Genomic DNA, 16344 nt, shown 5'->3' with positions numbered 1-16344 from the left:
AAGATAATGCAAGTCTTAAGTATGCTTTGTGTTCATTTTAGGTGGTTTTTTGTTGTTGTTGTTTTTTGGGGGGTTTTTTGACAAGAGAGTGGGTGGGGGTTTTTTGTTTGTTGGGGGTTTTTTTTTGTTTGTTTGTTTGTTTGACAAGAAACCACAGCCAAATTCTAATAGGATTTAAAGATAACGTGTGGCCAATAGTTGCAGAAGATCTAGAAAAGAGATTTGAGAGCTAAGCAAGCACTCCGAGGCTGTTGATGAGGGGGCTGGCATTCGACAACTGTGAGAGCTAGCAGCTCAAGGTCACGTCCAGTAAAAAAGAGTTCGGGGGTGGAGGAGGGTGAGGCCAGGCAGGGGCAGGGTTCACTTTTATGTCTTCATCTGGAGCCTCGGTCCTCCTTGTCCAGCTGTTTCCGGGATCAGAGCCTGGATCCTAGCAGCTCCTGGTATGCCCTCCTTGAGTGACAATGTGAGCATCCATGGATGCATCCAGAAACCCACAGTAACTGGAGACAGCAGCTTCCTAGACCAAGGCCAGTGCAGGGCACGTGCATGGTCCAGCCCCAGGCAGAGGGGCAGCACAGAACAGACGCCGGGGCCAGATGCTGCTTCCCGGCCACGCGGCCTTGGCACACTCCTGGAGCTTGCTCTTCCTGCTTCTTCCCTGGAAAGTGGGTCGGTGTTTGTCCTCCCTAGGATGGTTGTCAGGAGTACCGAATGAGTTCTTGTGCTTTACAATAGTGCCTGGCATGCGGTGACAGCTATCTATATGAGAGCTTGAGAAATAAAATTAAATTACAACTTAAAACCATGTGGAAAAGGGCTTCTGCTTTTCCACTTGTGGAATCTTACCTTATCCCTTAAACTTAGGGGAGAATGTAGGGTTTTCAGGGATATGGCATATCTTGGTCATCTTGGAACCTTCTGGATATGATTCAGAGCAGGCTCTCGACAGGTCTTTGTGGGAAGGAGAGAGGAGAGAGGAGTTAGTGTGGAGGACGAGTTAAGTGTGCAGGGGGCACTTTAAGAAGAATCCGAGCGTCCTCTGAAAGATGGGAAAAAGACCCTCCGTGAGAAGCAGAAACCAGGGTTTGAGTCACAGTGACCAGGAAATAATTCACATGACCACTCAGCTTTTGCGTCTTTTGACCAGACACCGGATGACCATGAAGCAGAGACGGGGATTAAGTCGAAAGAAGCAAGAAAGTACATTTTCAACTGTTTAGATGATATGGCCCAGGTAAGCCCCATGGGTGAGTATGCAGTGCTACCCCTTAAAAACCAAGCACAGCAAGAGTTCTGCGTAATAGAAGATGGCGGGTAGAAATTCACAGTACTCACCTGCGGTGGTTGACCTTGACCTTGAACAATGATAGGTCACTCCTAGTAAGAATAGCATTGGGTTGGTGGAACGTTTTCAGAACCTTACAGCCGCCCTTTACTGGTTCCCATTTGTAAGAAAAAAAAAGAAAAAAGAAAGAAAGAAAGAAAGAAAGAAAGAAAGAAAGAAAGAAAGAAGGAAGGAAGGAAGGAAGGAAGGAAGGAAGGAAGGAAGGAAAGGAAGGAAAGGAAAGGAAGGAAAGGGAGGGAGGGAGGGAGGGAAAGGAAGGAAGGAAGGAAGAAAGGAAAGAAAGAAAGAAAGAAAGAAAGAAAGAAAGAAAGAAAGAAAGAAAGAAAGAAAGAAAGAAAAAGAAAGTGCTAGCCAATCTTACTGATGTTTTCATGAGAAGAATTCAAGATCATTAGTACATCTGAGTTTACTGCCCACGACTCAGTGTGTGGTTCCCGAGGGCTGCCCTGACAACGTACTGCACGCTGGGTGGCTTCAGATAGTAGACATTTATTCTCCAACAGTTCAAGAGGCTAGAAATTTGACATTAAAGTACCACCGGGGCCATCCTCCTCTGAAGGCTCTGGAAAGAAACTGTCCCATGCCTCAGTCCTAGCGTCCGCTGGCCCCTGGCAGTCCTCAGTGCTCCCTTGATGTGTAGCTGACTGACCCCGACCTCTTCACCCTTCTTCCTATGGCCTTTATTCCTGGGTTTCCTCTTGCCTCTATGCCCAAATCTCCCTCTTCTTTCTCTTATAAAGACACCAGTCACTGGATTTGGGACTCATCCTACTCCAGCTCACCAGAGGGATCACAGGTTCTCTCACCTTTGTGCCCAGAGAAAATTCTAGAACTTCAGCTGTTTTTAGTGTAAGGACTAGTCTAAAAGCAGGGCAACCTAAAGAGTCTTTCCTAAAAGCAACGAGAAGTACAACACTAGACCAATAAACACTAAGCACACTTCTTCCTGAGGGTGAGTGGAACCAAAAATCACAATTCTGCGTAAAGGGTACTTGTCAGTTGATTAGAAGCTTAGATTGTCTGAGAAAACTGAAATTACTTTCCATAGCATGCCTTGGAAATTAATGGAAAGCACCACACAACAGGCCTTTCAAAAACCATCCGAGGCTTACTCTTGGAAGAAGAATCCTGGGTTCAGATACCCTGCTGTCTTGGCCAGAGGTGATCCCAGTGAGCACAGGGGCTAAAACAGTTCTGGTGTTAACACAGGGCACTACCAGAGGACAGATAACACTGTAGCTGGAGGCAGAAGGTTGGCCTCTGAAGGTTGAATGCATAACCCTTTTTGCATTTCATTTTTTCTACTTGGTTGTAGTTCTTGTTTTTTCAATTGTGGTAAAATATACATAGCATAAAATTGGGGCACGTGCATGGCTCAGTCCATCAAGCGGCCAACTCTTGTTCTCAGCTCAGGTCTGGGGCTCGGAGTCTTGAGTTCAAGCCCTGCCCCAGGCTCCTCGGCGGGCGTGGAGCCTACTTAAAAAAGAAAAGAAAAGAAAAACTGACCGTCTTAACCATTTTTAAGTATATAATTCAGTAGTATCAGGTATAACCCCATTGTTATACAACGAATGCCCAGAAGTCTTTCCATCTTGGGATTATTTTCCGTGAGGTGTGATGTGAGGTACATTTCAGTTTAACTGATGGAAGCAGGTACAGGGCACGTCCTGTCACTTCTGTGTATTTTCTAGAACGGGCAGCGACCCGCTCCCTCCGCCACGCATGGCCGCCCTCTGCCTTTCCTGGAGAGGAAGCAGCCACCGCCTGTGGGCAGTAACAGCCCATGGCAGTGCCTGCAGCAGGACCCGCACAGCCTTCTGGACACTGGGAAGGCGTGACAGACATGGGGATGGAGTTCCCGGCAGAGAAGAAGGGAAGCCGGGGGAAGGGCGGCCGAATGGGGTTTTGGTAACCTGTCCCTGTTTGCCTCCAGGTGAACATGACAACGGATTTGGAAGGGAGTGACATGTTGGTGGAGAAGGCAGACCGGCGGGAGTTCATCGACCTGTTAAAGAAGATGCTGACCATAGATGCTGATAAGAGAATCACTCCAATTGAAACCCTGAACCACCCCTTTGTCACCATGACGCACCTACTCGATTTTCCTCACAGCACACAGTAGGTGTCTTGCTCGATGCTTTTTACCAGGGGTCAGCAGACTTTTTCTTTAAAGCCTCAGATAGTAAATACTTCGGGCTTTGCGGCCATATGGTCTGTGTCGCAACCACTCCACTCTGCTGTTGTAGCTGACGGAAGCCGTGGACCGTACAGAAACCAATGAGGGAGGCTGCATTTCAATAAAACGTTATTTGTAAAAGCAGGCGGCAGCCAGATTGGGTGGCCCTGAGCCACACTTTGCTCTACACCAAAAAGCAGGGAACGGGAAGCGTGGGAGAGCTCAAGTCTGGGTGAACCCGCCCCGGGGGTCTGTACGTAAACGGGGTGCTCACAGTGGCGGCACCTGGGAAGCAAAGCCACTTTCAGGGCCAGAGATCACTCCCAGAACCATTCTAGTTTGGATCTGGGTTTGTTCGTCCATTCATTCATCCCCGCAGCAGGCTGCGTGCTGGGGTGCAGCGTAGGGCAGAGCAGTCGGGCCCCTGCCCACCGGGGCTTCCAGTCTGTAGGTGAGAGAAAGACATCACGTGGGTGATCCCCCAAGAAGCAGGCTGTTACCAGGGAAAGCGGGCTGCAGTCGGGGCCCGGCAGGGCAGCCCCCGAGGAAATGACCGCCGAACGACTAGCAACAGGTCACCAGTGAAAAGGCTGGCCAGGGGAGAGAGGGCACTGCCCACGCAGTGACTGCCAGCACAGGGCCTGGGGCTCGGAAGGAGGGGAGGCCTCGGGACGAGCCGGGTAAGGCCCCGTGTTAAGGGTCTGGGTCTTCATCGTAAGAGCAGCGGAAGTCACGGAGGGACTTCTAAGCAGGGGATGGCTGGTCAGAGCTGCGTTTGACAGAGACCGGCCTGCTGCTGCACCATCAGGTCAGAGAAGCCGGGCAAAGTGCCCGTGAAGGGAGGCAACATGAAAGCTGCTGGTGGCCTGAGAGAGCCGTTTGCGGGGAAGCAATGGCCATTTGAGCAGGCTGTGGGACTGAGGGGAGGGGAGGGAGAAACAGGAGCGACCAGAGGGGCCCGACGGGGTTCTTCTGATACGAAGGGACCAGGGCAGTTCAGGGTGCTGGTGGGACGTGTCTGCAGCACGAGGGATTGAAGAGAAGGATGCAGAGGTTTCCGAGAGGCCGGGAGGCGCCAGGATGGCAAGGCCAGCGTCACGGGCGGGGAGGGACGTGGGTGTCGGCAGGCGTGCTGGCCTGGCCAGCGAAGTGGATGTTCTTCAGGCAGCTCCTGTCTTCCCTTGTGGAGAGCAAGGTGGTTGGTGGCTGAAGAAGTAGAGGAAAGCCCGGGTGGTCGGGGCAGGAGGTGGCCAGGCCAAGTGGACAGAGCAATAGGGGAACAGAGCATGGCAGATGTGAATGGTGTGGAGGGTAACCGGGCCCCCAGGTGACGGCAGGGGGACAGCAGGTCGTTACTCAGGGTCATCCGGGCTGGAGCTTTGCCAGGCTGTTGAGAGAATAAGACAAACTGACAGGCTTAGGATGTTGGCAAGAGAGCAGTCATTTTCCCAAATGATGGCTGTGGGAGGCTTAGCTGTGAAGGGAAAGGAAGTGAAGACAGAGGGGCCAGTGGGGCCGAACAGGTTGATCACCTCCAAGATTGGTGACTTTAGCAACAGCCGAATGAGCCAGATGGGCCAAAGTGTGGCCAGGGGATGAGACACTTGAATTTGCAGTTTGGGAAAGTGAGGAAAGGGTGGCCAGAATTGACCACAGGCCACTGGGATAAGAAGTGAGGAGCCAGGATGTCTGACCTCTGAAGCCCTGCCTGGTGGGCAGGGAGTGGGGCAGAGGCCCCGGTGCCTGACGGGGAGAGGAGAGGCCAGGGTGGCAGAACGGAGGGAGGAGGAATTTGCAGAGGCTGTAGTAACAAAGTACGCTGAAGGCTGACCCGCTTCAACAGCAGAAGTCCATGTTCTGACCGTTCTGGAAGACCAACACCAAACACCAAGATCAAGGTGTTGGGCAGCACTGTTCCTTCTAAGGCTGCTCTGCTCAGCTTCTAGATGGCCGGCTCCTCCCTGTGTCCTCACGTGGTCCTTCTCGACACGTCTGTGTCCTAATTTCGTCCTCCTCACGGGCAATTGGATTAGGGCCCACCCTGATGGCCTCGTTTTACCTCTATAAAGATCGCATCTCCAAATGCAGCCACGTGCTGAAGCCCTGGGGCTTTAGAACTTCAGCGGATGGATTTGGGGGCAGAGTTTAGCCCGTATCAGAGGGTAATGAGGGATATCATTTCAGCCGCTCAACCTGGAGGCACTTGGGATGTGAAAGAACAGATAGTCCCATCCCTGGAAGTCTGCAGGGAGAAGCGGTATGCTCAAGGGAGCACCAGATTTTAGATGGGGTTAGGAGGAAACAGAAATACGTGAAGAGGCTGAACATGAGAGACCTTGGCACATCCTGGCTGTTCCTGCCACGGCCAGAGTCTGATTGGGCTGAGTCTCAAGGCTGGACTTGACCTTATCTGGTCTGCAGAAAATGAGTGGGTGGTACCCTAATTACCGCCTCTGATTTCAGTTCTGGTCCTTATCAGTTGATGTTGAGCAAGTCAGATCACATGGCAACAACCACCAGTGTCCAGTTCAGAGAAGGAAGTTGGACCCCCTCCCTCGCAAACTCTCATTACAGGATTTGTCCTATTTCTGGGGTGGTAGGGGTAAGTCAAGGAGTCAGTCTGCGCCACTGAAGGAAGGCAGACTCGGTGATTTTCTGGATAGGACTCCCATGAGATCAGTCTTTTTATATTCAGGGGTGAAATGGGACAATTGTGAACCAGCTACAGTAGATGTGGGAGATGGAGTGGTGCTCTGCAGACAGCTCCCAGTTAGCCCTCTGCACTGTCAATGAGACGGTCACCTGCACAACATCAGGGCCGTAGCTGAATGACCTCAGGGTCCTGCCTAGCTCTGAATTCTGTTAAGGAAGCAGCAATAGAATGCTTCACTGTACTTGGTGAAGACCAAGCATGGAGACCATGAGCATGAGCCTCAAATTCAGAATTTGGTGTAGATCCAAGAGAATCACTGGCAATTTAGAATTCAGAAAACGGGCCCCAGAAGGAAAGACAGGTCTTTAAGCACACCTAGGCTTCCCTGAGAGTAGGCGTAACCCCTAAGGGTCCCTAGAACGGGCTGGGAAGACCATGAGAACAACAGGGTGAGAAGAATGCTCCAGCCCCCACTCCTTCCGAAGACCCCCACCCTTGGGGCTGCGCCAGAGCTGCCCCAACATATAGATTAACGGGTGAAAGCGACCCCACTCCTTTCTCCACACCAGGATTCTAGTGCACAAATTCCTTAAAAGCCATTCTGACAGAATTAACCCAGGGTGTAAGTGTTTGCTCTTCCTGAAACTCAAAACTCAGACCATTTTAATTAGAAAATTCTGCGTCTAAAAGCTTTGGGTTGAATTGTCACAAAACCATATAATGCTTTAAATACATTCCAAAAAGAATACAAAATACATCGCTTTATTCCTTCAGCTTCCATGTGAAAGCACTTGGCAGTTTGCTTGGCACTTAGTACATGCCCAAAACTGTCGGTATCACCAGCATTGTAAGTAGTATGTTTTAGCTACTCGTTACCATAGAATATGTTTTCCTTTTTCTCCAGGGTGATCAGTCGGTGTTTATTTCGTGTGCACTGTGTGGCCATTTTAAGTAGTCATGAGCTCAGAAAGGATTCTTCGGGCATGTCTAAGTTCGGAATGCCTGTCATGGAAAGGACGTTTCGGGATAGCCCTCAAGCACCTGCTTGGCCCAAATTATAGCACACATGCGTAATCTCAAAGGAGTAGAAAACTAATATTTTATTTATATTCAGTTATTACATTATTTATAATCATTATCAGTACTTAAAATTGAAATCTAAATGTGTTTTACTATCCTGAATGTTAGCATTTGAGGAAAAGTAAGTTTCATTAGAAAACAGAAGCGGGGCACCTGGGTGGCTCAGTCGGTTGAGTGTCCGACTTCGGCTCAGGTCATGATCTCACAGCTTGTGGGTTCGAGCCCCGCATCGGGCTCTGTGCTGACAGCTCAGGGCCTGGAGCCTGCTTCGGATTCTGTGTCCCCCTCTCTCTCTGCCCCTAAGCCACTCGCATTCTGTCTCTGTCTCTCTCAAAAATAAATAAACGCTAAAAAAAAAAAAAAAAAAAAAAAAAAAAAATTAAAAAAAGAAAACAGAAGCGAATGAGAAACAGTGTATAAATTCTGAAGGACACTTCATGGTGGATTTTCAAGAACTCCGTGGTTGAGGCCGCTGTGGCTTTCCTTTTCCTTGACGCTGGTGTCAGCAGCATTTTTAGACTTGACTTTCATAACTAGGGTTCTGTTTTGATTCACAAATGGAGGAAGAAAAAGAGGGAGAGAACTTCTATTTCGTGTAACTCGGCAAGAACGAGAAGAGCAAAAGGGAGGATGAAGGAGGTTAAAGAGGATGTGTGTGTACACACGAAGATGGCTAGTAATTAGCTCTTCACCTTGGCAGATTCCCGACCTGTCCTCCCTAAAACTTAATACCTTTAACTCGTAAACAGGGACAACTATCCCATCTCCTCCTGTGGGTGTTGTAGGACTGAGTGAAAGAGTGCTTGCAAGCAACTGCCACACTTCTCAATAAATGTTAACCACTATTATCCATTATTACTGGTATTACTGTTCCCATTACTGCACTGGAACACGTGCAGTTCCAGTGGGGACAGAGAGTGCCAACTGGGCCCGGATACGGGTTTGGCTGGTTCCTCAGCTGTCCCCTAGATGGCGCTGGTGCCCCAGAAGCACAAGGAGTTGTCTTTGGTAAGGTGGAGGCGGGAAGCTGCTGTTGAATGTTCCCAGAGTAAACCATAAACCACCCCGAACGCTGAGAATGGTCAGTGAAGTTGGTTCAGCAGATCAGCGATATGAGGAAGTGCAGCGAGAGCCGTCAAGTCTGTTGTGCTATGGAGAACCTTTGCCCATCCTGGGGGAAATTCATCTGAATCAAACTGACTTGAGCAAATGCAGACTTCGCATGAGAAATCCAGGAAATTTAGACCTAAAGTTAAGTTTTCCCAGTGGTCTTGTTTACTAGATTAACTGTTCTCTCCCTTTCTCTCCGTCTTCTCCCCCCTTATACTGCGTTACCCTCTTCTCTTTCCCTTATGCCTCTGTCTTTTGCATGAACAGCGTCAAATCATGTTTCCAGAACATGGAGATTTGCAAGCGTCGGGTGAATATGTATGACACCGTGAACCAGAGCAAGACCCCTTTCATCACGCATGTGGCCCCCAGCACGTCCACCAACCTGACCATGACTTTCAACAACCAGCTGAACACTGTCCACAACCAGGTGAATGGGGAGCGAAGGGGAAGGTGGGCAAGGCTGACTGTGCATCAGGAATTGTATTTTCCCACCAAACCTAGTCAGGAGGCCAAATTCCTCCAGTATCATATAGAAGAGATAATATGCACAAAGTCCCTCTCCTGTCATGTTTCACTATGTAAGAAAGTGTTTGCTTCCACGGTTATTTCCTTTGAGAGACCCAGGGACCCTGTAAAGGTACTCTTTCTGAGATAGTACCTCTTAGTGTTTCCCTTGGTCCTGAGGTGGGAATAACGGAAAGTCTCCTGCTATAATCCTTTTATGCCTGACATGTGCCTGGTAAAGAATTCTAGCACTGGAAGGGACACTGGCGGTCACCCCATTCGGGTCTCTCCGCCTTGTCCCCACACTGCTGGGTCCACATGATCTCCTTTCAGGACAGATAAAAGCTGTCCTTTCTCCAAGCCACAGGGAAAATCAATTCATCAGTCTGTCACCAGAATCCCAGCAGCTGGCATCAGAAGGGACCAGGAGAGGAAGGCTTTTTTCTCACAGATACCCAACTTTTTGAAAAAATTAGCAGAACCCCACACTTAACATGCTGTTTAAAATAGGGGTAACATACTTACCGGAAATACTTACTGGTTGAATAATTTCCAAATCCTAGTCTGGGCTGCCTCTGCTATTTAAGACACTTTTACTTTTATTCCCAAATTCCAGTCTTATCACTTCCCCCAAAGAACTAACTGCCCCTAGATTTTTCCAGCCTTGGTATCAGTCTGCGGTGGCCACAACACTCCCGTGTGGGTGTGTGTGTGTGTGTGTTCTAGAGGAGGAGAGGAGTGTATATGTTCTAATCCCGAAGTATGAATACCTCTGCCTGGCCATCCACTCACTTCTCTGTCACTGAAGAGGCACCGACCCCAGCTTCCAGCTTCTCCTCCCTCATGTCCCCCCTCTTCTAGTCATCCCTCTCTCCCCCACCTAAACTCCAGGAGAGGCCACGTGGAATGTGCCGCCCTCGGGACCACTGGTGTCCTTAAAGCTGTCCTTAGAAGAGCTTGTGCTCTCTAGGACCTGGAGTCCAAAGAAACAAACAGTCCCTCCCAGTGCCTGGCCCTGCACTCAGGCTAAGGTGTCCACAGCCAGACATATGCGCGCCTTGACAAAATACCACCACAGTTTTGTCCTTCAGCACCAGAACCCCATCACGTCAGCTGGCAGATGGGTTAATGTTATAAAGAAGTTCATCTAAATTGACGGTGTCAGGGAGGGTTTCAGTGTGGAGCACACGGGACCCAGGCGAGGCCTTGAAGCAAGCACAGAGGCTTGGAGAGAATGTGCTGGGAGGATTTGTGTGAGTCTGCAGGGCCTGTGTTCTCCGGCTGGTGCCATGAGCACAGAAAGCAGAGGGAGGTAAATTTGGAAGGGAAGGTTGGCCAAACCATGGGTAAGGAGTGCCAGACCCAAATGCGCATATAGTGTTTACTAGACAGTAATTGGAGATTTGAGGGCAGAGGTGACAACATGCACAAAGTGTAGTCTTTTGGAAAGAATGTTCTAGCCTCAGTGCCCAAGAAAAACTGGAAGGGAGAAAGCGGAGGCCAGAACTTCACTGAACAGAGCCCAGCCACCAGGGGAGAAACCCTGAGAGTCAGGTTCCAGGGACGATTGGAAGAAGGCAGGCGTAGGGGAGACAGAAGAGTCGAGGACCCGCGTGGGGACCTGGAGGGTGCCGGTCCCCAAAGAGGGAAGCTCGGGGCACAAGCCGGCAGTGGGAAATGGGGACAGGGCGAGGCTCCAGGAGAGGTTCTCTGGGCAGAGAACAGAGAGGAAACAGTAAGAGAACACAGACGCCAGCCTACACGTGGCACGCACAACCCAGAGGCCCAAAACCCACTCTTTGTGGCAATTTGTATTCTAAAATCCAAACGTGTGTGCTACATAATTTAGTGATTACTTTCAAGCAAATTAATTTGCTTAACACTGAAATTGGGCATAAAACCTAGGTACAAAAAAAAACAAAAACAAAAAACACATAAACTGAGTAGCCTTTTTCTCAAATTTGACATGTGTACGTACCCTTCTTAAAACTCTACTCCTGTACTTGTCCAGGATGGCTTGTGGCTCTTTCCTCCTCGTCCATAACCTCTAGTGGCAAAACCTGTGTTAGGCAATGTTGAATTCGATGACCCCGGTAACCTCCACCTATCTTGCTGCAGGATCCGTGTGAAGAAGCTAGAAAATTCCCAATTTAGAACCGATTTTCCTTCTGTGGCCTTGCTTTCCATGGAAGTTCATTCTCAAGTGAGGTCTCTTTCTGAAAGAGGCAGGAGAAAGCACATGATTTCAGAATCCATTTAACCCTCTCCATTTAAGTTCCCCTGAGCCGTCGGCGTCTTTCCTCTCTGGCCTCCAGCCTACGAAGCTGAACCAGCGTAAGAAGGCCCCAAACTCCAATGAGAAACCCCAGGATCGGTGTGTCCCTCTCCCTGGCTGGCTGTTAATGTAGCGCGTTTATTTGCAGTAACCTGTTCCGCAGCCATCTGAGCGTATCTGTGAACAGTGCTCGCCTCAGACCTGAGCGGGAAGGCCCCCTTCCGAGGCCCACTTCAGCCTCCTTCCATGTCTGTGTGCTTCCGTGCCAAGCTCTGGGTACCCGGGACGCTGTGCCCGCAGAGGCCTCCTCCTGGCTCTGCCTCCCAAGTGTGGACAGCACCGCAGGCCCCAGGGAAGGGGTGTGTGAACAGAGCTTAGAGGTGTGGGCTGGCAGGCCCATATACATGCACCGAGAGACCCCAAGTCATGGGACACAGCTGGGTCAGGAAGAGAAGACAGTCAGGGGGTGAGCTCTCCCCACCGTCACCGTGTTCCAGTGCAGCAGCCAAGGGATCCAAGAGTCTTGAACTCAAACCTGGCCTTCCAGGTTGTTGGAAGGTAGAAGGGCAGAACATGAACGGTTTCTGGCCTGATTTTTAACTTTGCAGTTTGTAGACTTACGGCACGCAAGCTTCCGTTTGCACTCTGGTCCAGGCCCCACACAGGTTAGGCATTGGCCCGAGTATAAGCACCAAAGGGGATGCTGAGGTGAATGTGGCTGCTGGTGCCTGCTTTTCCCCGAGCCTTCAACTGTGTTTCCACTCCCCTCTGTTTTTGCTTTTTTGGCTCTTGGTTTTTGTTTATTTGTTTACTCCTCTTTGAGTTCATTTATTTGATTTAGACTCGCGTCTCCCAACATGCCACGTCCCTCATTTTTTATTTTTGTTTATTTTTTGTTCAATCCCCATCATTCCTTTAGGCTCCCACCTCCACCAGTGCCACTATTTCCTTAGCCAATCCCGAAGTCTCCATACTAAACTACCAATCTGCACTCTACCAGCCCTCAGCGGCGTCCATGGCTGCAGTGGCCCAGCGGAGCCTGCCCCTGCAGACGGGAACAGCCCAGATCTGTGCCCGGCCTGACCCCTTCCAGCAAGCTCTCATCGTGTGTCCGCCCGGCTTCCAAGGTAAGGCTGAGCAGACCCGGCCCGTCACCTGCTCCTTCCTGTTCCACCTCCAGGGAACCGGCGCCCACGCCTTTCTGTCACGCCCACCTCCCTGGACTAAGGCTGAGGCCAAGGCCCTCTTCATTTCCGAGAGAGCACTGGCATTGCTGAACGTCAGGGCCCCTCTCCTACTCTGGCCAGCCTAGAAACAATAGGACTTAGGCTTCAGCACCAAGTTGTTTTTCTCCCCACCTGCTGGTGTTTTTGTCCCAGGCCAGCTGTCTGTAAATACCCACGTTGTCTGTGTTCTTCTTGTTAGGCTGATGTCAGCTTGTATTTCCTCCAGTGAAATGTCCTCGGGGCTTGCCACTCTCTGACAGCCAACTGGGTCCAGTTCTCACGAAGAATATGAATCTGTCCAAAAAGGACCTCCCACGCCTGTCCCCCAAATGATTCTTTAGCCATGCACCTCAACACTCTTCTCCTGAAAGTTCTAAGAACCAGCCAGGGTTGACTGTGTACGAGGTCTCAGGGTCTACGGAAAGCTCCGTATCTGTTCCCAAACGTGACACCCTGTGGCGTGAGCCTGTGTGTGGATGCTCAGTTCCAGACAGAGGGCTTCTAGTGGATTCACAGGCTATTCCCCGACACCCCTGCTTTGACATACACCAGTGTATTTTCATGTCAGAAGCTGTCTTTCTGGTGTAATTTGTCAGCATAACCGTTCCATCTTTGGCTTTACAGACTCCTTAATTTGACCTCCTAGTCTCCGAAAACATTCCAAGTTGGTTTCTGTGGCTTTAACATTTTTAAGTTGGAAACTGAAGGGGAGACTTGCAAAGGACCAGGTGATACCTGGCGGGGACTGGTGTGAAGGGGAGACGGGAGCGGATGCAGCTGGCTAGGAAGGTTCTCCGCGTCCAGCTGTTTCCAGCCGCTCACCAACCCCTCTCTCCCTTGCCGCTGTCCGGAACAGGGCTGCAGGCCTCTCCCTCTAAGCACGCTGGCTATTCCGTGCGAATGGAGAATGCGGTTCCCCTCGTCACTCAAGCCCCGGGAGCACAGCCCCTTCAGATCCAACCAGGTCTGCTGGCCCAGGTAATTCCTTCTTTATTACTACTGGTATTGCCATTATCCCTGTTAATGTTGTTCACAAAAGAGATATATCTCTGCTAATTCCCTCCGTGGTAATGAGTTAGGTGCTTGGACTCATTAGAAGATACCAGTAATATTCTGAATGATCCCTCGGTGAATCACCTCCCTATGTTATCTTGCTTATAATTCCAAGAAGAAATTTAGACATAGGGAGAGTCTGGGGAAATTATTATTAACTATTGTGGCTTTATAATGCAAATTAATATGGAAGACATAGGTTTTAATCCTAACTCTACTAATAACTGTGTGACCTAAGGCAAGTCAGTTAACATTTCTTTGCCTCAAATTTCTTTCTTACCAGATAGAAATGATTTTTTTTTTTAGAGCCAAAAGGAGCCTTGGAGATTTATCTCTTTATTTTATAAGGAGTTGCAAAACCAGGATCACAGAAGCTGTGAGCTGGAACCTTCCTTATCTGTTCACATAGGTACTCCAATGGTAGAGGGAGAGCACAAGAGGTGACAGTGGTTGGAAATGTGTCAAGTGTTGTGGAAGTTTAAGGTAACGTAGGGATGCAGTGATAACAGTAATCCATCCTGAACGGCACTTGAACAAATACATCATCATTATGCCAGACACTCTGTAACTGTTTAATTGATTTAATCCCCACAACAGCATGATACGTAAGGTATTTGTCTCCAGTTGACAAATACGGAGAGCAGGCACAATCACTGGCTCAGAGTCCCCCAGCAAATAGGTGCCAGAATCAGGACACGAACCCTGGAGGTCAGATGCTGGCATCTGTATTTAACCACCGTGCCACATTGCCCCCATACTTTCATTTCTATCACTGGGCATCAAGGACAGCTTAACCTACATGTTGTCCGTTTAGAAGCACATTTATTTTTAAATAAGGTAGGTTCCCAAAGCCTTCTCTCAGAGTGTTCCTACGGACACTTGACTTACGGTATCTTTTGTTGAATAGAAGTTTTTGGTTTGGGGGCACCTGGGTGGCTCCGTCGGTTAAGCCTCTGACTTGTTGGTTTCGGCTCAGTTTGTGACCTCACGGTTCATGAGCTCAAGCCCCACATCAGGCTCTGCGCTGACAGCACGGAGACTGCTTGGGATTCTCTCTCTTCCTCTCTCTGCCTTTCCCCTGCTCACTCATACGCTCTCTCTCTCTCTCTCTCAAAATAAATAAACTTTATTTAAAAAAAAAAAAGGAAGCTTTGGGGGTGCCTGGGTGGCTCAGTTGGTTGAGCGTCCGACTTCAGCTCAGGTCATGATCTCGCAGTCTGTGAGTTCGAGCCCCATGTCGGGCTTCTGTGCTGACAGCTCAGAGCCTGGAGCCTGCTTTGGATTCTGTGTCTCCCTCTCTCTCTGTCCCTCTCCTGTTCATGCTCTGTCTCTTAAAAATAAATGAACATTAAAAAAAAAAGTTTTTGGTTTTAATTTTAACGTAGTGAAACTGTACAGGTCTGTTTGTGCTCTCTTTTCCACGGCCTTCCTCATCCTGCCATCTTAACTGTGATAACTAACACCTGTCTTGCTGTCTGACTGGGAAAGCCCTGTTCCTGTTTCGTTTTTCAAAAGTCCCCTCTCTGTCCTTGTCCCTTCACTTTTCATATGAATTTAAACGTCACTGTTACAAACAAAACAGTCACTGGCTCAGAGTCGCACAGCAATTAGCAACTGTCTTCTCTTTTTTCTTTTCTCTTTTTTTAGCAATCATCTTTTCAAAACAGAAAACCCTGATGTGCATTTACTAGACTGGGGCTAAATCTATATTTACTTTAGGAAAAGCTGACATCCTTATGGCATTAAGTCATTTCAGGCACAAACACGGCATAACCGTATATGTTATCTTTCACTCTTTTTATTAAAGTTTTCTTCTGTTAGAACAGTTCCTAAATATTTTACAGGTTTTGCTATTAATAATTTTATTGATTTTATTTTCCAAGTATTTGGTTTTGGTTTATAGGACTAAAACTGATTTTGGTCTACTGAGTTTGTTATCTGGAAGTCCTTCTAAACTCTGATTAGTTATGATTGTTTCTGGGAATTCCCTTGGATTTCTTCTATGGACCATCTTACTAGCTTTGTTTCTTCCTTTACACTCCTTATTCTACCGTGCTGCCAGCACCTCAAAACAATGATCACTAACAGTGTTGACACTGGACATCCTTAATTGGTCCCTGACTTTACAGGAGATTCTTCTAGCTCTTTGCCATATTTGGTCTGCTATCAATATTTGGTGGAGACAGCTTTCCCAAGCTTGCTAATCTTTTAATGAATATTGAGTTATGTCACACGTTCTTTCTGCATCTGTTAAAATACTTGTGTTTTTTGTTCATTAATCTATTAATGTGACACGTTACATTAATAGGTTCTTAATGTTAAACTATCCTTGTATTTCCAAGATGAGCTTTAATCATGTTCGTTTGATATGCTTGTATGCTTTCCAGTATTGGGCTGTTTGTAAATATGTGGTTAGTGTTTTTATTTCTATGTCCAGAAGTGAGAAATGGCATATACTTTCTCTTTCTTATAGAATCCTTATCTAACTTGAGCATCGAGGTTACCCCGTCTCATAAAATGTGTTGGATATTATTAACCTCTTCTTCTGTTTCCTGGAACAGCTTATTTAAGGTTGATATTAACCATTCTTCATCTCTGTTCTTAAATGCAAATTGACTCCGCAGTGACACTAACACCAGCTTCTGGTGGCACACCAAATTTTGTTGCTGAAAATTTATAAACAGAGAATCTTCTGTACTTAAAGCAAGCCTTTTCTTCCCTCTCTCACTGGTCCTCATGGCTTCTTTTTGCTCGCACGGTTTCATAGTAGGGAGTTCGGAAAAAGCCGAGAAAGATCAAGAGAAGGAACCACAGGCTCACTCTGGGGGCAGCATAGCTGGTTCGTACTTTATCTGAGTGGCAGAAACCCAGACCAGCCTCCCAGTGCTCCTCCTCTGCGAGCCAAAACCTAGAGAA

General features: G+C 48.5%; 1 protein-coding gene across 4 annotated transcripts in view; it reads left to right on the top strand.

The window, feature by feature from the left end:
* The window catches only part of HIPK2 (homeodomain interacting protein kinase 2), a 180284-nt gene that overhangs the window by 127774 nt on the left and 36166 nt on the right, over positions 1-16344 (top strand). For 2 of the 4 annotated variants that reach the window (XM_053897360.1, XM_053897362.1), the window contains exons 5-9: positions 1151-1237; positions 3282-3466; positions 8635-8797; positions 12150-12276; positions 13232-13353. In XM_053897360.1, the coding sequence (XP_053753335.1) occupies positions 1151-1237; positions 3282-3466; positions 8635-8797; positions 12150-12276; positions 13232-13353 (684 nt within the window). Of the gene's footprint in view, positions 1-1150; positions 1238-3281; positions 3467-8634; positions 8798-12068; positions 12277-13231; positions 13354-16344 lie in introns of all 4 variants that reach the window. The other 2 variants (XM_053897359.1, XM_053897361.1) reach the window with 1 other exon arrangement.

This window comes from Panthera pardus, unplaced genomic scaffold (assembly GCF_024362965.1).
Source record: "Panthera pardus isolate Hobbes unplaced genomic scaffold, ASM2436296v1 HiC_scaffold_8, whole genome shotgun sequence".
NCBI classification, from domain to species: domain Eukaryota; kingdom Metazoa; phylum Chordata; class Mammalia; order Carnivora; family Felidae; genus Panthera; species Panthera pardus.
Note: the sequence above shows the minus strand (reverse complement) of the source record. Positions and strands in the feature narration are given on the sequence as shown.